The sequence below is a fragment of the Lactuca sativa genome, chromosome 2 (assembly GCF_002870075.4).
Source record: "Lactuca sativa cultivar Salinas chromosome 2, Lsat_Salinas_v11, whole genome shotgun sequence".
NCBI classification, from domain to species: Eukaryota; Viridiplantae; Streptophyta; class Magnoliopsida; order Asterales; family Asteraceae; genus Lactuca; species Lactuca sativa.
The window spans coordinates 205,298,733-205,321,950 of NC_056624.2; the positions used below are offsets into that span (position 1 = coordinate 205,298,733).

Genomic DNA, 23,218 nt, shown 5'->3' on the forward strand with positions numbered 1-23,218 from the left:
TTTTGGACATATAATACACCAAAATGGAGGTATCATGAATGACTACACAAATATATAATTTTTTTATCCATTTTAATAATGTAGTATGTACTGAATTTATGTTCAAAAATAGAAAAATCATAATTTTAAAACACTTTATCTACATAAAACTTATGATTAGAGACATTTCAAGATAACTTTTATAACTTTCTAAACAATAATTCCTAATTTTTAACTTTTTATTAAACCATCAAATGGTTAACATCTCAAAAGTTTTTTACTATTGCCACATTATTTTTGCATTACCTTTTATTTATAAAAACTTTTATCAAGTAACTTCTCTAATAGTTAAATTTTTCCGGAGTTTTTTTAATATTAATTAATTGATCTGTTATCTATCTTAAATGTATTTATTAGACCAATCATACAATTTATCATTTTTCTAACGTTTGTTGAGTATTGTTTTTTGAGACTATAAAGATGAATTTTTTTCACATATACAGTTAAAAAAAATAAAAAAAAATTATGAAAGATTTTGTAACCGCAATGTTTTTATACTATTTGATATTTTTAATTTTTAAAGCTTTTAGCCACTATTTTTAAGTATATAAAATATATTAATTTTTATTTTGTTTGTTAAATCAATTAATTATCTAAATATAAAACCTAATCAATATCTAATATCAAAATATATTTTGGTGATATAAAATAGAATGTTACTAACTACAAGGGTTAAATATGACAAAGCTTAAAAGAATATAAAAATATTTATGAAAATAAGTGTTTGAAGTAACTTCTAAAATAAATTTTATTTTCCAATAAACTACTTTTAAGTTCTAACTCAACGGTATCAAATGATGTCTTATTTTCCAATAAACTACTTTTAAGTTCTAACTCAACGATATCAAATGATGTCTTATCTTCTTAAGGTTAATGGTTTAAAACTATAAAACATAGATCAAATTAGGTATATTTTAGAAGTATGTTATATTTTCGGTTTCAACAAAAAAAAATTTCACAAAAGGTTTTTTAAATAGTAAAAAACTTTAAAAAAACTACCATTAAAGTCAAGGATAACGATAAGATAAATACGTTAACTTTATAAATTTGTATAATTTCTTGTTAAAATTCTCCTTAATAAATAAAGGTTTTTTTTGCCACATGTCAATCTCTTATGAGTTTTGACACTTGTCATTTTGTGGTATTTTTGAAATAAATATTATTCACTTGTCAATTTTTGGTTTGTTTTAATTTTTAAAATTAAAATGATATACTTATATATGTAAAGTATTAAATATCGTATATATGATATTAAATTGCAATAAGTACGTTTCTTTCTTTCTTATTTCAAAGTTTTACATTAAAACATATTAAAAAAATATTTTTTATTTACACTTTAATATTTAATATTTTTTTAAATTAACCCGTGTAATACACGGGCTCACACCTAGTACAGAATAAAAAAATGAATTAAAAACACTTTTATTGTTGTTTTGTAGCCATAAATTCAATAAAAGAAACAAGTTTTTTTGGTTTCATTTTCTAACACATCGGAGCTTACCAATAAAATATGTGGGCGTCTCTCTTATTGAGCTGTTGACTGCCCTCAGTTTACAAATCACAACTGTCCGAGAATAGCAGGAGGAGAGAGAGAGAATGGGGTGGTTTCCATGCTCTGGACATTCAAAGCCAACATCAAAGAAGAAGAAGAGGAAGAAGAATCGCTCACTCGATCCGATTCAACCTTCCTCAGGTACTCCATTTATATCTGCTTCTTCTCCAAGTTTTCGTTTCCCCTTTTTTGCCGTAAAATCGCTAGAAAATTCGATGTAATATCATTATTTGAATCATCTTCTGATGATTTTACGGTAACCATTTCATATAAGTTGTTAATTTCTCTGATTTTTTGGAGTTTAAAGAAGATTATAACTACCGATTCTACCTGCTTCTCTTGCTTTTCATTATCTAAACTGTGTTATTAGGTTTTCCTTGAGAATAATTAATTCGAATATTGTACGCCTTCTTATAGACATATTCTTGTTCCTTTTCTTCTTCTTTTGACTTCAAATTCATTCCATTTTGTGTGTGTACAAGTAATTAAATAATGATGCAAATCAACTGAGAATTGAGAAACCTTCAGCTATGTTTTATAACTCTATTACATATCGGTTCAATCCCTAAACTGAATGCTGTTCTCTTGAGCTATATGCATAATATTTTGCCTCAAGCAGTTTCGTATTTCATATGTGTTTGATTGTTTATTGTTCTTTGTTTCTCACATACACATCTTTAAGTGAGCATTAGGTCAAATCCATCATTCAAAACAAAGGAAGGAGCGATCAAAGATGGGGGATCAGGTCATATTGCTGCTCAAACATTCACATTCCGTGAACTGGCAGCTGCAACTAAAAATTTCAGGGGTGGTGATTGTCTTCTTGGAGAAGGAGGCTTTGGTAGAGTATATAAAGGCCGACTTGAAAGTTCTAATCAAGTCAGTTCAATTTCATTACACATGAAAAAGATTGCATTTTCACTTTGATTCTAAATCTGTATTCATAGTTTTCCATTTTTGTAGATTGTAGCCATCAAACAACTGGATCGCAATGGACTTCAAGGAAACCGTGAATTCCTAGTAGAAGTGTTGATGTTAGGGTTACTTCACCACCCAAATCTTGTTAACCTAATTGGTTATTGTGCTGATGGAGATCAAAGACTATTGGTTTATGAATACATGCCTCTTGGATCTCTTGATGACCATCTCCATGGTACAAACACACAGACATTTAATTAAAAGACGAAAATACCCTTTGGTTTCCAATGATGATGGACTCATAATTCCTGTGTTGTTGCAGATCCGTTACCTGGCAAGAAACGAGTGGATTGGAATACAAGAATGAAAATTGCTGCTGGAGCTGCGAAAGGGCTGGAATATCTTCATGATAAAGCAAGTCCACCTGTAATATATCGGGATTTAAAATGCTCAAATATATTACTTGGGGAAAATTATCACCCAAAACTTTCTGATTTTGGATTAGCAAAACTTGGGCCTGTGGGGGACAACACACACGTGTCAACACGTGTGATGGGTACATATGGATACTGTGCTCCGGAATACGCGATGACTGGACAATTAACCCTAAAATCAGACGTGTATAGCTTTGGTGTTGTCCTTTTGGAGATCATCACAGGCCGAAAAGCAATTGATAATTCCAAAACAGGAGGCGAGCAGAATTTGGTTGCATGGGTAAGTCATTACTCAATAGTCAATAGTCATCCCAATTCCCAAACAAATCATTTGTCTGGGTAGGAGCCAATGCATATTAAATTGAGGAATGCTAATAATTTAATGTGCTGATATTGTTGTCTCTCCATCATGTTACTTAAAGTCTCATGTCACATCACATCAAAAACATGTAAAAAGTAAAATTGTAAATCTAATTTTGATTCCTTTTTTTGTAATATTATTGTTTAGGCAAGACCTTTGTTTAAAGACCGAAGAAAGTTTTGTCAGATAGCGGATCCATCACTTGAGGGCCAGTACCCAACGCGGGGTCTGTTTCAGGCTCTTGCGGTTGCAGCCATGTGTGTCCAGGATCAACCCAACATGCGACCCGTTATAGCTGATGTGGTTACAGCCTTGACCTATCTTGCTTCACAGCAATACGACCCGGTTTCAAACCCAAACCCAAATCCAAACCCAAACCCACGGTGGTCACCTTCCACTCCTCCAAGATCAAAACGTGACAATCATAAAAAACAGGGCGGCAGTAGCGGCGGCAGTAGTGGCGGCAGTGGCAGTGTCAGCACCAGTGGATCTGAGAAAAATCACACCAAAAATTTCTTTTAAGGTTTTGGAGTTTCATCATCATATCGTATGTATGTTGAATCCCACTTTATCATCTTGCTGTACAGTAGTTATATAATTATATTAGATACGTGTATATTTACATATTTATTAATTTTATAAAGACAAACAGCATCTGTTTGATTTATATGTCATAAAGCTTTGTACTAGTGGACACTGGACAGGTATATCTATTTTCTACTGGAATATCAGTTGTTACTATGTTTTTATTTTTCAGTTGTATGTGTTGACAAATGGTTTTACTTATAGGCATGTTTATATTATTCTTAAGTTGTGTTGTTTTTATTCGGTTTTGATTAGATTAACGAATGCATGTAATTGATATGAAATATGATTGTAGAAACACAAGCTTGATCTTTTTGTTTTAGTTTATATTTAAGGAAGGGTCAGTCTAGTTCCTAAATTTTCTATTTTTCTCATCCCCAATTTTATATTGAGCAGATGTTTACCCAAATGTTGTGTGAAAATATTAATAGATGTCTTTTGATTAGAGGTGCACAATATCGTTTTCTTTAACCAGCCCGATAAAGTTAGGCCGGCTTTTTTATAACCGTTTCAACTGAACCGTTGATTTGATATATGTTTACAAAAAATTATTATTATTATTATTTTAAATTACAAAAAATACCGAATAAACTAGTTTTTTTAATAAAATTTTACTTAAAAAAAACCAAAAACACCAAACCAATTATAACCGAAAACGGTCTAGAGAAAAGCAGATTTGTTTTTTTAAATCAAAACCAGTGTAAAACCTGTATTTGTGCACCTAGTTTTGATAGAAATAAATAACCAAATGACGTAACTCATACTTTTTTTTTAATAACAAAGATTTTGTTTCGTCTTTTCTTTTATATTAAAAAGTTAATATGTCGTTTATGGAAAAGCCATGTCAACTTTATACTATTTTATAAGTTTTTTCTGTCCATCGTTTTCCCACTTCCATCCAATATGGATTTAAAAAAAAATAAAAGTTTAAAGAAACAATGTATTCCACATTGTCTCTTGAAAAGAAAAAAACCCAAAACTGTTCTTAATCAAAGAATCCTAACATTCTAAAGACTTATTTCTTGGCTTTGCTTTCAAATCTTTAAATAAATTTTAATCCGAAATTCAAAAAAAACAGATAAACCACTATTGAGGCCCCCCGATTTTTTTGACAACACAAGTCCAGTAGTGATGGTTCAGTGGTAACGCGCAAACGTTTTTTTCATTTTAGTATCATGATTTTCAGAATTTACATTTTGACCCCTTAAGTTTCAATTGTTAAACCACCAACCCCGGCCCAAGGTGAGAGGATATAGTACCTAAAGGGGTAAACGATCACAAATTAGGGCACAGAAATCATCTCATCATCTCTCTTCTTTCGCGGAAATCGAATCGTTTGGACCTCTTCACTAGTCACTCATCACTCATCAGCTCAATGACGACGCCTGCAGCGAATGCGACGACGACGACGACCCAGACCGACGACCATCATGCGAAGACCCTAGACCCTCCTGCCACAACAACCGAAGACGTATCCACCGAGAAATCACCAGCATCCTCCACCGACAGGAAAGACGGTGATTCCGGTGACACAAAGTTGAAAACTACAGATCCGGCCACCGTCACGGCGGACAACAGCAGCGACGATGGTGCTTCTGTTACCGATACTCAGAGGAAGATTCGCCGTGCGGAGCGTTTTGGTATGCCGGTTCAGCTATCTGAAGAAGAAAAACGGAATTCTCGTGCGGAAAGGTAATTATACTATAGCAGTATTTATTCCTCTTCCTATATTTATACATGTTTCTCATGTAAAGGTTTGTTTATGATAATCTAGGGTTCTGGATTTCTTTTAACAAGGATTCTATATACTAAACTAGGGTTTCGGCTTTTCATATTCACCAATTTTTATCATGTAATTTGTTTTAACTTAGGGGCTTCAATCAGGCTCTTATGCGCCGTGGCCACTCTCATGCTTTGTGGTTCCCGTTTTCAACCCTTTCAGTTCATGGTTTCTTGTTTGTATGGGTGTTTAGTGATTATAATAATGAAGAGAGTAGGGCTAGGGTTTAACTTTCGTACGATATTGTAAGAATAGAAGCAGTGGGGATTCGCTGGAGAATGGTCTCAACTCCATCTGTAACATACCAAGACATATACAAACCCATTAATCTAATGTCTAACTAAACAGCCAATGTACCCATTTTCATTTATTAGCATCCAAGTATACCAAAAGTGAACCCCAGTCAGTTTCTCATGATAGCAACCAGCTTTTGCATATTCCTTCTTTTCCATTTATGACCCCAGTTTATCCTTAATTAATTTTAACTAATTATAAATATAAATGGAATTAATTTTTAAAGGCATTTGGCTCTCATGAGGTTCCTTGCTTGACTCTCTTGAAGGACTTTTTTCTTTAATTTTCAAAGAAATACTTATGGTAGCTAATTTCATGATTTATTTTTATTTTGTTAAAATTACATTATCTCTGCACAAAATAAAACTAATTTGGCGAAAATATGTGTCATTTTGTGAAAAAATCTAGAATTGTTGAAATAAGATGCCTGAAAAAGCAATCACACAAATAGGACTGTTCACTATTTGGATAAAACTGAATTGTCCAATTGGACAATTTGGATCGGACTATTTGGTTCGGATATTCGAATTTTTGGATTGGTTTTTAGCAAAACCGAATTATTATTTTGGATTTCGGATTGGTTTTGGTTTATAAAATAAAAACCGAATAGTCCAAAAAACCGAATTACAATTTATTATTTTGTTCTTTTTAATATACATCTTTAAAAATTATAAATTTACTAAATTATTCTTTTAATATATCAAAATTTTTCATCAATTATAATACTTTAATATGTACTTCTTATCAAAAAAAAATTGTCTATAGAGTAGTAAACTATAGTATATTTTTCTTGATAGTTATTTATAAGTTTTAGTTCACAACTAATTAAACAATATTTTTTAGTGTATATTATAGAGTAAGTTAATACTAAAGTTATATATTTGTTTAAATGTCTTGATTCTTGAAAACCGAATTGTAAAAAAATGATCCAACCGAATTATAATTTGGTTGGATCGGATCGGATTTGAATTTAGTTTGGACTATTTGGATCTACGTTTTGAAAACTGAAATTAATTTGGATTCACTTGATCGGATCGGATTAAACCGATCCATCCAAATGAACACTCCTACACACAAATACGATATCTCATTTGATAAACATTTTGTCTAGTCAATCAGAAGGCTACTTGTTGAGTATAAATATGCTGCTATTTTGATTGTAAAATGTGATGAATTATCTAAAACATTTTGTACTTTAGGTTTGGTACTACACCTGGCACACAAGGTTCAGGAGCCACAAAGAAAGCTGAGGAGCTGAAAAGGAAGGCTAGAGCGGAGAGGTTGTTATGACCTATGAGCACATCATCAAATAATAATAATAATAATTTATTATTTTTCTTTGTAATTATCAAAATATTCTGTGTTTTCAGATTTGGGATCACCCAAGCACCCGAAGAAGATGAGAAAAAGAAGGCTAGACTTTCTAGATTTGGTTCAGCTTCAAGTGCTGATCCACTTGAAGAACAGAAAAAGAAAGCTAGGGCACTCAGGTAATTGACTTATTTTATTAATACAGATAATATATTTTTTATTGGCAGTTTTGATGAATACTATGAAGTTTTGTGTTATGAACTGGATTCTAAGAATCGATTCAATAACACATAAACAATCAAAGATTCTAATATGGATTGAAAAACACTCGATAATACCAAATGTTTACAAGAATGAAGATAGTTTAGCTGATTCGAGATAAGCCAATCTTTTAATAGGAATGAATTCCAATTTTCACACAAGAGATAGATAGATCACTCCCTGCCCACTATCTGACAAAACAGCTAATACTATAAAATGCCCCTCCCACTAATAAGATACACTTTAATTAGATGATTTCCTATATTATATCTAACTAACTTATTTGCCTAATATCAGAGTTATACCATTTTGTTGTTGTACAGGTTCTCAGGGACACAGAAGGCAACTGTTGCTGGCAAGGCTGGTGGAGAAGCTTGATGCCTGCCTACTTGCCTGCACTTTTTTTATTTTTCAGTGAGACCTTTATTCACTTGAGTTTAACTTTTTTTTTTCTTTTGCCTTTAATTTAACTCTTATTTATTTATTTTTTAAATGCAGGTTAGAATTGTGAAATCTTTTGATCCCCAAACAACCCTTTTGTTGATTATGGAGTTACAGTAGTAGTTCCTCTTCCTGTGGTATTGGTAAAGCAGGTGTCCCCCCTTGTTAATTGATAGCAATCTCCTCAGTCAGTGTCTTTAAAAATTTTATAAAAAAAATATACAAGGTATTATAGATATGAAATAGTGAGTGAGGTTAGATTTTAGGATAATATGATTTAAAAGAAGCAACAAGTACCTAAGCTGCATTTGAATCTCTAATCTATATTCACTAGATGTAACTAGTCTTCAATCCATGCCATGCTCAATTTCTCAATTTTTGGGGTTTCAAATGCTAGCAGTAGAGTCAAAGTTGATGCTTCTTGTTTAAAATATATTTTGTCTAAATCTTGAAAAATGGTATTCTCTGTAGTGTTGTAGTTTAAAACGTATATAAATATTAACACATGATCGATTCTCAGTGTTTTGGTACGCACGGACATCCTCAGGTAATGAGAATTTCATCATAGTAAAAGTAATCGAACCAACAATCATGGATCTGATGACTGGTTGGACAATATGCGTTAATTACTAATTTATTGTTTTTCCTTTTTTGGATTTTGATATTTTAATAATAAAAGATAGGAAGATCTGATTTGGAAGATTTAAAAGATTTGCAGGAAATGTTGGTTCCATTATGGTGAATCCTTTTTTTTTTTGGTTATAGTTGTAGGAGGAGATTGCTATTAATTTTGTCGGGGATGCCTGTTTTATTAAGAAATTTAGGGAGGGCTTGTAATTTTTAATCAGACAATGGTTGTGTTTATGTTAATGTATTATTATATAATGCTATATTGGAACCTAAGAGAGTTGTTGAAATAGGAAACAGGGGGATTTAAGACAAAGATGCTTGTTTAATGATTTTATGCCTTCTATAAATCACACCACCATAAGATGAATTCATTAAACGGTGCAGCTTGAGGTTGAGTTAGGTTGTTTGTTTAAGCTTTACATAATTTGGTTCTGTTTTGATTTCAACTCCTCTCTTTTGTTTTTAAAACTAGAAAAATATTAAAAAGTCAAACTGAAATTTTATCTATACTTGAAACGTTTCATGATAATGTTTCATATTATCAAGATAGTATTCATATACGAGACCACAAATCCTACTATCTTGTTAAGGTAACTCTACTGTATTTTGAATCGCTTTATTTTCTCTCTTATATGAATCCATCATCATTCTGTATTTTGGGGTTCTGGTTCTTAGGAGTGAAATGTATCCTCATACGGTTTCCCAACACTGTATTTTTTTTTTTTTTTGGTTTTTATAAAATGTAACTAATTATTATTTATACTAATAATATTAAAATCTATGGTTCTATTTTTATACTAATAATATTAAAGCAAAAAACTGAGAATTTCGTCTATATGCTTGTATTTTTATAAATATGCCTATATCCTTGACTCCTTGTAAATATATTCTTATAAAACATATAAAATTGCAAATATACCTAAATACTTATTTCAATGATAAATAATCTATTTAACAATCAAAAACATTATTTTTAAATTGACTATAACTAAATTACTAAAATACCTATATGCAATCACTATGTTTTACTTTGGTTTTGCTAACTGAATACACAATCACTAGGTTTTACTAAAACCGATCGAATATGCAATCACTAGGTTTTGCAAATACAGTCGATTAGAAATATACAATCACCAATTTCGTTAACCAATTATGCATAATATGAAGTGACAATGAATATGGGTGACAAATCGGGCAGTCGTATCGTGTTTTTGTCTGACACGACAGAGTATTATATAACACGAACACGATGTGATGTGATGTCGTGTTTTTTTAACTAATATGAAAACGAACCGATTAAAAAACGACAAACACGACACCACAAAGATAACATAAAATAACACTTAGTTTATTTAATTAATATTTAATCATACATAACACGACAAACACGAAAAACAAATGCTAAATCATGTCAATTTGATTTCGAATTTTGAACACAAATACGATATGACACGACGTTGTATCAATTTGAACACAAATTCGAATTTTAATTTCGTCCAAATTTCGTTTCGTTTCGTGTATTTTTGTCGTGCCATGTCATTATTTGACACCCTAACAAAGAATAATAATCGTTAATAACCATATTGAGACTAAGGATATTGATTATAGAAATGATTATAAACGGGTATTAATAATTTAGTTCTAATCTAATTTAAAGATAATGTTTTTAATTTTTAAAAAGATTAATTATCATTAAAAAGGATAAATCGTTCTTTTTAATTTTTATATGGACTAAAACCACAATAAAATCTATATAAATAAAAACCATTTTACAAATTTAACCCATATGAACCAAAACCCCCATAAAAAACAACAGAACATATAAACTAAATTTCCAATTTTCTCTTATTTATATGACGTTCTTTTGAAAATATCCCTCCAACTTGACATGTGTAAAATCATTTTATATCATATTAACATAAATATGTTCACTTGCTCCTATATAATTATTTTCCTGTAAACAAAAAAACACAAAAAAGTTTGACATAAGAAAAAAATGAGATGATGCCAAACGAAAGTAACGTTATGGACCAATCTTTGGCTGGTTCGTCAAAAATTAAATACTCAGTATTACGTATAAAATCATTACCTAAAATAATACACAACTGTTAGAAATCAGTAATTGATACGATTTTCTTAAAATTTAAAAATAAACATATTCCAAAAGCAAAAACAGCGACTACTTTTTTAACTTGCTGTGTGTTTAAAAGGGTAAAATAACTTGAGCCCGTATTGTCTATTGATTGTGATACCGGTCCAGGCCATGTGGCATGGACTTGGATTGGACACTTGATAAAAACTTAAGTTTGTTATGTTTTTTTTTTTACTTAATTTTTACTTTTTAGTTTAATTATTGCAATTTTAAGTTTGATGTAATAATTTATTTGTTGTGATTCTTATTTACTGTTAGTTTTATATTTAAATAAAGTTGGAATTTTTTGACGAGAATATATAACCCATCGATACTCTAAGAGAGAACAAATTCTTGTTTATGATTTTGATACATAATCATTAATCACATAACTTGATGCAAAAATAGCAGCAAGAACATAAAGAACACTATGCGGTTGGGACCTCGGGAGTTTACGAATATAAAAATAATTATATACCGTACTATATATAATAACAATTTTGAAAAAATATTAATAGTTCTATAGAATAGGTTACAATTAGTAGTTATGGAAGAGACTACTCATGTTTTTCAATGGCCGAAATTAAATGCATTATGTTACTAGATGACAAACCAGTGTAGGCTGGTCCAAGTAAATGTCTTAGCAATATTGCCATGCCATGCCACTTTATCATCTAATATTATTATTATATTTGGCAATATACTCTTCTGACTTTTGAAAAATAACTTAGGGTTTCTTCACTTAAAATGACAATAATAAATATAGAAGATATTCTAAACATCTAAAAAAGAACCTATCAATTTATAGCTTTTTCTACCCTATAAATTAATCCAAACACCTTTTAAATTATTATTTTTTTTGTCACCACATGAGTTAATAAACATATTTATCAAAAAATGTTTGTTGAATTAAATAAACAATCTCAAACATTCTTTAAGTTGAAATTGTAGTAATCAATAAAAGATTGTAACCACATTGCTATTACGAATAAAAGTCACCGATGAAGAACAACAATGTACATTGTGATTTTCTCTAATTAATTTTATATTAAAAGCAACACATGTATGAATAATATAGTTTGGCATTTTAGACTTTTGTAACAATAGTTATGAATTTTAGACTTTTGTCACAATAGTTTCATAAGTTGACAAGTTTGTTCTATATGTAGAAAATAAATTATGGAAGTTGTCCTGTAATTTATAGAAAAGGTTGTTCATTTTTTTACGTTTGAGTTTTAGACTTTGACTACAATATTTTTGTATGTTGGCAGGTTTGGTCCCCATATAAAAAATAAATTACAAAAATTGTCCCTATAATTTACAGAAAAGTCCCTATGCATTTTTTTTTACAAAAATGGTTCATATGTTTTAATAGTATACTCTTTGGGTTTGAGAGTTTGATCACAAGGCTTTTGTATGTTGACATGTTTGATCCTTGTATAGAAAATAAATTATAAAATTATCCTTATAATTTAGAAAAAGGCCTTTGTGCAAAATTTTATTAAGATTCATGTGTTTAAAAAATTTAGAAAACTAGAAAACTAGTCCATGACTAATAGAAAACTTATACATTAACCACCCCCTCCCCCAAAGTGGACATAAGTTGAGTTTTGGCCTGCGTCGAGAGAAGACAATGTCTAATTTATTAAAAATTACAAGAAAAGTGATTAAGGGAATAATTGAAACAAATATATTTAAAACCCGGGGTGTGACAATTGTAGATCAATGAATATCTTCTCCAATAATATTCGTGGGATTGGGTGTGAAATAAAAAGGTGCAGGATTAGAGACTCTCGGATTCAAAATTGTTCATTCTTTGTTGGGCTGCAGGAAACTAAATCCACAGAAGTCAAAGGGAAGCTAGATAGACAAATTTGGGGTTCTACAAATTTCCAATGTGAGGTCATTCACCCTGTTGGATTATCTGGTGGAATTGCTTCCTTATGGGACCCTTCCTTATTTGGGTAAAAGTCATTGTAGCCCAACCAACTTACTGATTTTGGTTTAAATGATCCCTAAACTTATTTTTTTGCTTTTTAGGGTCACAAAGTGTGTGCTGACCGGTTTAAATGGTCCCTTTCACCGTTGAAAACCGGTTGCTTATGCCACCTCTACGTTTGAAGCTGATGTGTCACCCACATCAACATTGTAATTTCAGCTTTCCTTAATGACTATGATTTTTTCACTAAAAAAAAGAAATAAAACTAAAATCATTCATCTTTTTCTTTTTCAACAGAGTTTTTTGTTGCTCCCCATTCACAGAATCCAACCATCCATCCTCCTCAAACAACTTAAGATTGGAACCTCATCGGGACTCTACAGGTGCACTCTATGGCTATAAGTTTTGATTTTTTTGGGTTTTGTCGGCATTCCATCTCATTTTCCCTGCCATTGCAAGTGATTGTTCAGTGATTGTTCAGGGTCTTATCAGATCTCTAAAAAACAAATCTCAGTGGTGGCTATGAAGATAGAGTCTTTGGGGATCAAACTAGAGAATCGATTCAACGAGTATCAACTTCTTAACCTCTTACATTAAATCAATGAAATGGGTATTGACTCTCAAGCGAGCTCAACGAGTCTTTCCATTACGGAGATTCCAACCATTTGACGACTATGGTTTCTTCTCCGATGGAACCTGATGCATTAGTCGATGTACTTTCCTTCATTATCACTGTATCGTCATGTGGATCCTCATTATTGACAGCAACGTCTTCTGAGGGTGTGTGGTTAGTATAGAAATTTTGATAATGAAGATGATGTTTGTTAGTGGCTAGATTGTCTTCTGAGGGTGTAAGTTTCTTGATTGATTAGGTGGTGAAGGTGCAGATGGGGAGACGGATGTTGAAGTTTGGTAAGGGCGGTTGAAATTGATGAAGTGATTTCTGGTCACTGTGGCAACATAGTCTTTTGGTAAGGTAAGGATATTTATAGGGATGTGTCCTAATGAACATGAATCCTATTTGAAATTGGTAGAGTTCATGTGATCTAGTAGTGAAGGAGAAAGTGAGAAAGAGATGAGGGAGAGACATCGCCTTTAGAACAATGGTCTGGTTCTGAACGATCCACCAACTTCTTTTACTTTTGTACTTACATGGATCTGAACTGAAACAAAGAAGGCGATGAAGATGAAACTTAGCAGGCGGTGAGCGGTCAACAAAGGGAAGGGTTTCAATTGGGGTCGGTGGACCTCTGATTTAGAGATTCAGATGAAGCCTTCGATTTAGGTGAATTAGATACCGGTGAATACATGTTTTAGATTTTGGCTTCACGATACGGATTCACTGAAACAAGAGGAATTTGGATGTGGTTGTCGATCTGTCTTCTTCGTGTTGATGATACGAGAGAGATAGAGAGAGAGAGAGAGAGAGAGTTTTAATTCCTTTTTTTATTACTCCAAAAGTAAAAATGATATTCAATCCAAATTTAACCGGTGAAACCGGGAAAAATGAAATTCAATACCTTTTTTAATAAGTCAATTCTAAGTTTAAGGACCTATACTACCAAAAAAATATGTAAGGGATCTTTTAAAACAAAACCGAAAAGTTGGTTGGACTACAGTGACATTTACCCTCCTTATTTAATGCCACTGATTCTATTAAAGGGGAAGGTTTTCTTGTAATCAGGGGTATGTGGTTAAGAGTTAGGAAAAAAGTTTGCTTTGTCAATGTCTATGCTCCACAAGAACCAACAAAGAAAAAGATTATGTGGAGTAAGCTGTATGACCTTATAAACCCAGATAGTGAATCCTATTGGTTCGTTTTCGGTGATTTCAATGTTGTTCGAATGCCTGAAGAAAGACTAGGCTCCGTATTTTGCCATAACAGCGCATTTCATTTTAACAATTTTATACATTCCAGTGGACTGTTGGAAGTTAAAATGGGGGGTAGAAGATTTACTTTCATGAGCAAAGCTGGTGATAAACATAGCAAACTCGACAGATACCTAGTCACACCAAATGTTTTCGACTCATGGCCAAGCCTTAGTGTCATGGCATTGCCAAGAGTGCACTCTGATCATTGTGCAATCCTCTTATCCTCCAATCAGCTTGATTTTGGCCCATCCCCATTCAAGTTTTTTAATTCCTGGATGAAAGAACCAGGTTTTGAGGGGGTACTTAGAAACGGTGGTCACTTAGCTCTAACTCTCGCCTGCATATGTCCCCATTATCCATGGTTGCAGGTAAGCTAAGGAATCTAAAAGAACATATCAAATCTTGGAGGAAAGAGACTATAGAAAAAGCTCGAAGAGAGCAGGTTGATCTTGTGAGCAAGATCAATGGTATCGATCTGTTGGCTGAGACGGGCCAAATCAGCGATGACCTACTTAGAGATCGACAAAATGCCTACCAAAAAATCATGGAAAATGAAGCCAGGCGCATTGAAGACTTAAAACAAAAGTCTCGAACCAAATGGGCTATTGAGGTGGATGAAAATAGTGCTTTTTTCCATGGTCTGATAAATAAGCATCAAAGACTGCAAAGGATAAATGGTATTAAGGATAATGGATTCTAGATATGCGATCCTGCTGCAATCAAAGAGGTGGTATTTAATCATTTTGCTGGAAGATTTGCTGAGCCAAATAAATTAAGACCCAAGTTTATTAGCCCAAACTTCAAGAAGCTTCCTCCACAGGTGGCTAAGCATTTAGAGGATCCGTTCTCGCTAGACGAAATTAAAGCGACCATATGGGCGTGTGGCTCGGATAAGGCACCAGGGCCTGATGGATTTTCGTTTTCGTTTCTAAAACAACATTGGGAGGTGATTGGTGGTGATTTCTATCTAGCAGTGAAGCACTTTGAAGCTACCAGGTATATTGATAAAGGCTGCAATTCATCCTTTATCACCCTCATCCCAAAAGTTCAGGATCCAATAACAATTAATGACTTTCGCCCCATAAGTCTAATTGGTTGCTTGTACAAAACTATATCAAAGGTTCTAGCTAAGAGATTAAAAAAGGTTGTGCATCTGGTAGTTAGCGAGACTCAGACAACTTACATCAAGAATCGACACATTCTCGATGGGCCCCTCATACTAAACGAAATAATCAGATGGATAAAGAAAAATAAAAGGAAAGCTTTCACTTTTAAAGTGGATTTCGAGAAGTCCTTCGATAGTCTGAGTTGGGGGTATCTTGACTCAGTCATGCAACAAATGCAGTTTGGGTCTAAATGGCGAACTTGGATCCAAGGATGTTTATCATCAACTAGGGTGTCGGTGCTTCTCAATGGCTTGGCAACTTCAGAATTTTGTATGGAGCGAGGGGTAAGGCAGGGCGATCCCTTATCCCCTTTTCTATTTATCATTGCAGCCGAAGGCCTCCATATTGCAATGGAATCGGCAAAAGAAAATGGCGTTTTTGATGGAATTCAATTACCCCGTCACGGTCCAGTCATTTCTCATTTGCAGTACGCGGATGATGTAGTATTCATGGGTATGTGGTTACCGGAGAATTTAAAGAATCTGATCAGAATTTTAAGATGTTTCGAGTTGGCATCAGGTTTGAAGATAAATATGTCTAAATGTAAACTGTACGGGTTTGGTATTCACAATTGTGAGCTGGAGACGATGGCTCGAAGTTTCAGTTGTTCGATTGGCTCCTTACCTTTCACTTATTTAGGCCTCCTGGTAGGCGTATCTATGGCAAGAACAACACATTGGAGACAAATCATCGAAAGATTTCAGATGAGACTCACAAGATGGAAAGCTTCCACTTTGTCCTTTGGGGGCGTCTGACTCTTTGCAAAGCAGTGTTGAGCAGTCTCGGTTCCTTCTATTTCTCGATTTACAAGGCGCCCATGAAGGTAATAAATTCACTTGAACAAATCCGTATGACGTTCGTTTGGGGTGGCTCCATTGAAACAAGGAAAATGGCATGGATAGCTTGGGACAAAACCCTTGCAGCAAAAGATAGAGGTGGGCTCGGAATCGGTAGTTTAAAGGCGCAAAACATAGCATTGTTGGGGAAATGGTGGTGGAGATTCAAGAATTTTCCTGACAGCAATTGGGCGGTAGTGATTAAGGCCATACATGGTCTTGATGGTGGCTTGGCTAGGCCGTCGGCAGCAAAAAGGCGAAGTAGCTGCTGGGGTACTATTGTCAATATCCAAAACTCACTTGATAAAGATCAGGTGTCTTTTTCGAACCATTTCCAACAGGTTTCAAACGAGGATGGCTCACAAAAATGGACCTGGACACTTAGCCCTGCTGGGTTATTCACTGTTTCATCGCTGAGATCCCATATTGACAATATTACCCTTCCCTTTAGCGATGGAAATTGGATGTGGAATCCACTTGTACCAGGGAAGTTAAACATTCTTGCATGGAGAGCTGGTAAGGACAGACTTCCATCTATGGATAATCTTTTCAAATATGGTATCAACTCTTCAAACTTGTGTAAAATGTGTAATGCGGCTCCAGAATCTGCGGATCATATTTTTGTGGGTTGCCTGGTCTCAAAGGAAGTATGGCTGCAAGTGTGTAAATGGTTGCGACTATTGGATTGCTCTTAGAACACATGTCGTGAATTGCTAGACTGTAAATTAAAGATTGGTGGACATCAAAGGCTGCTGAGGATTCATGAAGCTATAATGCTAGTATTCATGTGGGTAATCTGGAGGTACAGGAATGTTAAGGCTCATGGACCTAATGCAAAATCACACACGATGTTGGCATCTGAGGTTCAAGCTCTGTCTCATCTATGGATAAATGCTCGGAAGAGGAGATGTCAAAATCTATGCTGGAACGAATGGTGCTCTGACCCGGTTTTGGAATGCTATAGAAAGTTGTAGTTTCTTTTTTCCAGTCTTACGCTTTGCTTTTGTTGTGTTTTACTCATGTACTTCTCCCTTCTGTATCTTTAGCCCCTGGCTAGCTTTTTTTTTTAATATTATGTCTGCCGTTCAAAAAAAAAAGAAGGAATTTACTTTCACTAAGTAACCGACTTTTGCTATTAATGGCATGTAGAAAAAGTACAATACGTGCACCATTTTATTTTAGAAGGTAAAGTATTTGGCTCCCACTAATCCACCACCCCCCTATCCTTTGTTTACCCCCCTCCCTTATGATTTGACATTTGACACACACACAAATATATATATATATATATATATATATATATATATATATATATATATATATATATATATATATATATATGAATATAATTTTTTAATAAATATTATTATAAATAAAAAAATTATAAATAATTAATAAACGTTGCAATTAAATTGTCAAACAATAATAATTATTATAGATATTTAATCGTTAAAACTAGAACGATAATAATGATTATAAATATTTAGTCGTTCAATTGAACGGGGTTACCCATTCAGCTATAGTTAAAAAATTTCAAGTTTTAGAAAATAACACCACTACCTGGGTGAGGGAAAGAAACGCGGGAAAAGAAGTGGGGGGAGGGGGTGCCGAACTCTCTCTACTCACGCTATTGGTTAGCTTTTTTTTTTTTTTTTTTTTTTTAATCTTTTTTAATATTTATAAAATTATACACCTACTATAAAAATATAAAAAATATATTAAAATTCATGGTTTTTAATTCCCTACAAAATGAGTATAATATATGTATGAAATATATTAAAAAAAGTGAGGGAAAGACTTCCCACCCATTTCTTGGCTTTTAGGTGAGGGAAAGGGGGATATGACCCACCAAAAATAAAGGAAGAGTCCCTCCCACACCCTCCAGTCTAACAGACCCCAAAGTATTTTCATCAAATTTCATGGCTTTCCGTCTTTAGCCGTACCTCAAAATGGAACGTCACAATGTCACATCTTATTTTGTTTTATAAAGCTTATTTTTTTGATAATTAAGAAAATAATGGTTTTCAGTAAGTTATTTTATAAATTGCACATAACTGTTAGTTATTCAAGTTTCAAATAATTATTTTTTAAATATCAGAATGTTCAGTTAAAATCATAAAAAATAAATATAATTAACAAAATGACTTATTAGTTATAAAGTAATATTTTTATAATATACTTTTTTTACAAAGAAAATATTTCAAAGGTCTCACATAAAATCCTTAATAAAATTGATACAATTAACATGATTTTTTTTAAGAAATTAAATATTTTCTTTTATCTTTTGTTTCTATCCACGTAAAATAATCACATATTGATACTATTTTTTTTAAATCTTTTTTTTTAATTTTAAGTATAAAATAAAAAAATAAATAAAGATAAGAGATCTTTTCATTCTGTTGCTTTTAAGTAGATCATTTATATATGACAAGAACATACCAACATAATACACGTGTTACCGGCATAACCTAGCATCTATTGTCACAAATTTCACAAAGGCAGCATGCAATGGAAAAGAGGGTACACTACTCATGTGTCCCTTGTGATATGTCTTCATTCTTTAATTTATTTCTTTATTATATATATATATATATATATATATATATATATATATATATATATATATATATATATATATATATATATATATATATATATATATATAAGTATTTTTAATTTTTATAAACGAAACCATTAAAACATGATACTTTAACATGATATCCCATTGAGTCTATTAGCTTGAGCAATGCTTGATCTCATGTGTCTTCTCATCTCCATTGATGCTTGAAGGCTTTCTCTAGCATACCTTAAAGCATCAAGAACATCTTTAACGTTGCTAGTAGAAATTGGCATCTCTTGTTTCTCTTCTTTGATCACCGAATCAACCACGACTAATGCCATGGAGTTGTTGAAGCTATCATCACAATCTTCTTCACGTTTTGTTGTCATAAGTGCCTTTTCTTCAACAATAACCAATGCCATTGAGTTATCGACATTATAATACGTGTCTTGATCATGTTCTTCATAATCAATGTTCTTTGTAACTGAAGATTTAGATCTAGTACATAAAGATCGAATATTAGAAGAAACAAAAGATTTTGTGATAAATGGTTACAATACATGATTTACGACACACTATGTCTTGAAACATTATTATTTAAACAGTCACACCCAATATTTTTATTATTAAAGAAGCTTAAGAAGTTTCAAAATGTTTCTATTATCATCTTTTAATTCGGGAAATATATGATTTCACATATTATATTTGAAGACAAAAAATAAAAATAAGTCAAATTTTCATTATTTTTAGGAATTTATATATGATACAATAATAATTATATATGATATAACATTTTTCATATTCGGAATTTTAAGTAACTCCTTTATCTTTTTAATATATAAAATATATGTAATCCATGTTATCTAAAATATTATAAATTATCCTTGTCAAAATTTTCAAGTAATACAATATTTTGTTTGACTTTCAAAAGTCAAGTGCAATTAGTTACGTGACAATTTGCTAACCTAATGAAGTTGATGCATGGGCAAAAATCTATTTTATCTACAAACATCTTATTTTAAACTTATTAAATATATAGTCTATGTTGACAGAAATACATAAAAAAAAAATAATAATAAGATTATACATTATACCATAAAATCTAAAATGACAATAATTAAAATTTTAAATGTCTTGTCAATCAAATTCTAAATCCAAGAAACATACCCATTGTTTTCATCTTTGTTTAAAGCATCTTTGTCACCATCTTTTTGACTGGATTGAATCACGTTTGTATTGGAATCTCCAGAAATAGCCTCGTCTAAAGACCCCTGATTATCTTCATATGAAGGGCAATTACGTCTTTCACCAGTGTCCTTGACGCATTCCGGCATGTTACTAAATTGGGTCTTCTGCAACTCCATCTGATCTTGAGATCTGGAAGACGATGAAACAGATGAAATCTCACTTTTTTCAGAAAAACTTGAAGATTCATCTGCTGAAACATATGATATGTTCAGAGAATTAAGCTTTTTCATCAAAAATTTCAGCCTCTTTTCAGCTTTGTTTCTTGATTTGATCTCCATTTGCAACTGCTTCTCGAGCTCAATCACCTGCAATATTTAGATTTCACAAAACTCAAATCAAATCAAACAATGCACGTAAAGAAATCCAAACTCAAACCCACTATTGAAACACACACACACATACACATTTGAGTGTGAGAAAACAGATTCAAACATACAATGATATCGAAAAAAGCAAACCTTTTTGCCAATTTGTTCAGATTCATCGTTAGCAACCTTGGAAGCTGCTCTTTCAGCAAGCAATCTGCCTCGTAAACACTCCACAGTTCTCAAACCTTCATCTCCTTCCATCATTTTGTCACTGAAATCAAAAACCCACATCACGTTTTAATGATAATCAGAGATGAGAGAGAGGGTAGAGAGAGAAAGAGAAGGACCCACCTCCATTTTGCTGTGAAGGTATCATTAGCCATCATTGATTTTCGCTTCTTGTTTTTCGGCCTTTTTTTGGGGGGATTTTTCTTATTATCTCACAGTACAAAATCTACGGATGTCTGCACCCGACACCTAAGAATTTAGAGCTCAAAACAAATCGAAATTCTCTTTGAAGTTGCTGTTGTTTATATATATTTTATTTGAATTTTTTGAACAAGAAACAGAGATGCGAAGAGGGTTTATATAATTTTTATTACAGAGACAAAGGAAAGAGATGGGAGAGGAAAGAAGTCGGTGTGTCTGTGATTCTTTGGCTCATGTTTTAACTGTATCTTCTTCATTGCTACTTCACTTGTGACTTGTTGCTTTTATTGTGAAGGTCTTGTTTTAATTTTGGACCCTTCCCTTTCACCTCCATATCTTCTCATAAAACCAAATACAAAATAATGATAAGTTATTCACAAAAATTACCCTATATATAGGAAAAGTATATTTTAAGGTAACAATCATTTTGTCATTTTATGATTCTTAACAAAATAACTATGAGGTATGTGAAGAATACTATTTGATAAGACAAAATCCGTCTCATAAGTTTCTATATTTCAAAATTTTAACTGGGAGCCATGTATTAGTATACTATTTGATGTTAATTCACTATTATTTATTGTCTTTGTTTATTAGGATGTTAAGAAAGCATCCACGACAAAGTCAAGTTGTCTGTTGCATGGTGGATTGACAACTCCAATTTTTAGATTGCTTTTTTGAGGGTTCTAATCAAAATAACTATGTAAGTAATGATGTCTTGCTTACTAACATTCGATAATAGTTGCATAAGTTTTCTGAACAAACTTTGTAACAAAACAATTTCAATCATTATTTATACTTGAAATTAATTTTAAAAACATCATTATACTAATGAAAAGTTGACCAAACCATAACAAAATATAAATCACATGCATGTTAAATTAAAAAAAAAAACATTTCTATCAATACAGATCCTTGATGATTTATTAATTTGTATGTAGTGTAGAACAACAAAGAATCATCATTGCCAGATGAGCCTAGAAGTGCCTTAGAAGTTAGAACTTAGAAGTACACCAACACGATCATTATGGTGGATGATCACCAATTTTACCACTTCAAAAGGCAAGCATAGTGGGTAATGGTTTGGTAACACCAGTTCAATGATAAACGTTTAGTTCATGCTGAATACTTAAACATGGATGAAAATGTGATTTAATTAAAAAAACACAAGACTTGCCCCACATATTTATGATACCATACCATGCCCACCTTCTTTATATCAATCTATTTTAATTTCTTTATCAAGGCTTGCAACCCATGATACGTGGAAAGTGCACCCATGCATTGACATATGATTACAATAGAGAATAGACCTTTGTTGTTTTAAGTTACGACCATAAGTTCAAAATTACTAAATCGATTTGGTCATTTTGTTATGTAGCTTGGCCTTTATTAACCGAGTTTTATTATTAACTTGTATTGGAAAAAAACTACTTTTGACTCACATTTTAAACTAGAGAATGACTCATACACACGCTTTGGCCCAACCTTCACTACTTCACGAGTCCAAAAGATTTTGTATGCTTTATTTGACACATATATTATTTGTAGTATCACGCTATATAATGTATTAAGAAAAATCGTGTTCAAAGACAATACATGGATGCTTATGTTTTTTCACAAGTTTGCATTCAAAACAATATATAGATATGGATTTGTGGTGTGAGTAAACTATAGATACTCACATGGATACTTACGTTTTTTCACAAGTTTTTATTCAAAACAATATATAGATTTGGATATGTGGTATGAGTAAGCTATAGATACTCGCATGTACAACAATCTATGATTACATGTGGGTTACCGGTTGCCTTAAACCTATAACCTGTAACATCCGTAAAATCAAGTCAATTTAAAATTTTTTAGAAATCCAAAAATACTATTAATTATTACAAAGTGTTTTCAAAATAGTCTAAGCATCAGAGTTCCCAGAAATCATAATCATAAATCGAGGAAGTGTACGATCATGCCTTCGCCTTCCTGCGGTCATCCGTTGCACTAGAAACAATAATCGATAAACGTAAGCTCGAAGACTTAGTGAGTTACCCCCAAAATACCCATGCACCCAACGATACATATACAATAACAAACATCATACTATAGGTCCAATCATCCATTAGGAT

At 32.4% G+C, this 23,218-nt stretch overlaps 3 protein-coding genes across 3 annotated transcripts; 2 read left to right on the forward strand and 1 right to left on the reverse strand.

Annotated features, from left to right (window-relative positions):
* Positions 1–1,542: 1,542 nt before the first annotated feature.
* On the forward strand, positions 1,543–4,060 carry LOC111916424 (probable serine/threonine-protein kinase PBL7). The gene is made up of 5 exons (XM_023912106.3): positions 1,543–1,732; positions 2,274–2,470; positions 2,555–2,744; positions 2,832–3,223; positions 3,452–4,060. The coding sequence occupies exons 1-5, from the start codon at positions 1,636–1,638 to the stop codon at positions 3,824–3,826; spliced, it is 1,251 nt and encodes a 416-aa protein (XP_023767874.1). The 5' UTR covers positions 1,543–1,635; the 3' UTR covers positions 3,827–4,060.
* A 1,086-nt stretch (positions 4,061–5,146) lies between these two features.
* Positions 5,147–8,919, forward strand: LOC111916425 (protein MODIFIER OF SNC1 11). Its single transcript, XM_023912107.3, has 5 exons — positions 5,147–5,581; positions 7,163–7,243; positions 7,334–7,453; positions 7,859–7,949; positions 8,034–8,919. Exons 1-4 carry the CDS (start codon positions 5,265–5,267, stop codon positions 7,911–7,913), a joined length of 573 nt encoding a protein of 190 aa, XP_023767875.1. The 5' UTR covers positions 5,147–5,264; the 3' UTR covers positions 7,914–7,949; positions 8,034–8,919.
* Positions 8,920–18,923: 10,004 nt separating this feature from the next.
* Positions 18,924–21,453, reverse strand: LOC111916426 (uncharacterized). The gene is made up of 4 exons (XM_023912108.3): positions 21,018–21,453; positions 20,817–20,937; positions 20,278–20,663; positions 18,924–19,608 (listed from the first exon to the last, which is right to left on the reverse strand). The coding sequence occupies exons 1-4, from the start codon at positions 21,050–21,052 to the stop codon at positions 19,260–19,262; spliced, it is 891 nt and encodes a 296-aa protein (XP_023767876.1). The 5' UTR covers positions 21,053–21,453; the 3' UTR covers positions 18,924–19,259.
* Positions 21,454–23,218: the final 1,765 nt, after the last annotated feature.

Coding starts and splice junctions, on each gene's coding strand:
- LOC111916425 (XM_023912107.3), top strand. CDS start 5,265: ATGACGACGCCTGCAGCGAATGCGACGACGACGACGACCCAGACCGAC. Junction 7,244..7,333: donor AGGAAGGCTAGAGCGGAGAG/GTTGTTATGACC, acceptor CTGTGTTTTCAG/ATTTGGGATCACCCAAGCAC. Junction 7,454..7,858: donor AAGAAAGCTAGGGCACTCAG/GTAATTGACTTA, acceptor GTTGTTGTACAG/GTTCTCAGGGACACAGAAGG.
- LOC111916424 (XM_023912106.3), top strand. CDS start 1,636: ATGGGGTGGTTTCCATGCTCTGGACATTCAAAGCCAACATCAAAGAAG. Junction 2,471..2,554: donor GACTTGAAAGTTCTAATCAA/GTCAGTTCAATT, acceptor CCATTTTTGTAG/ATTGTAGCCATCAAACAACT. Junction 2,745..2,831: donor TCTTGATGACCATCTCCATG/GTACAAACACAC, acceptor GTGTTGTTGCAG/ATCCGTTACCTGGCAAGAAA.
- LOC111916426 (XM_023912108.3), bottom strand. CDS start 21,052: ATGATGGCTAATGATACCTTCACAGCAAAATGGAG. Junction 20,664..20,816: donor CTGAACAAATTGGCAAAAAG/GTTTGCTTTTTT, acceptor TAAATATTGCAG/GTGATTGAGCTCGAGAAGCA. Junction 19,609..20,277: donor AACAAAGATGAAAACAATGG/GTATGTTTCTTG, acceptor TTTATGTACTAG/ATCTAAATCTTCAGTTACAA.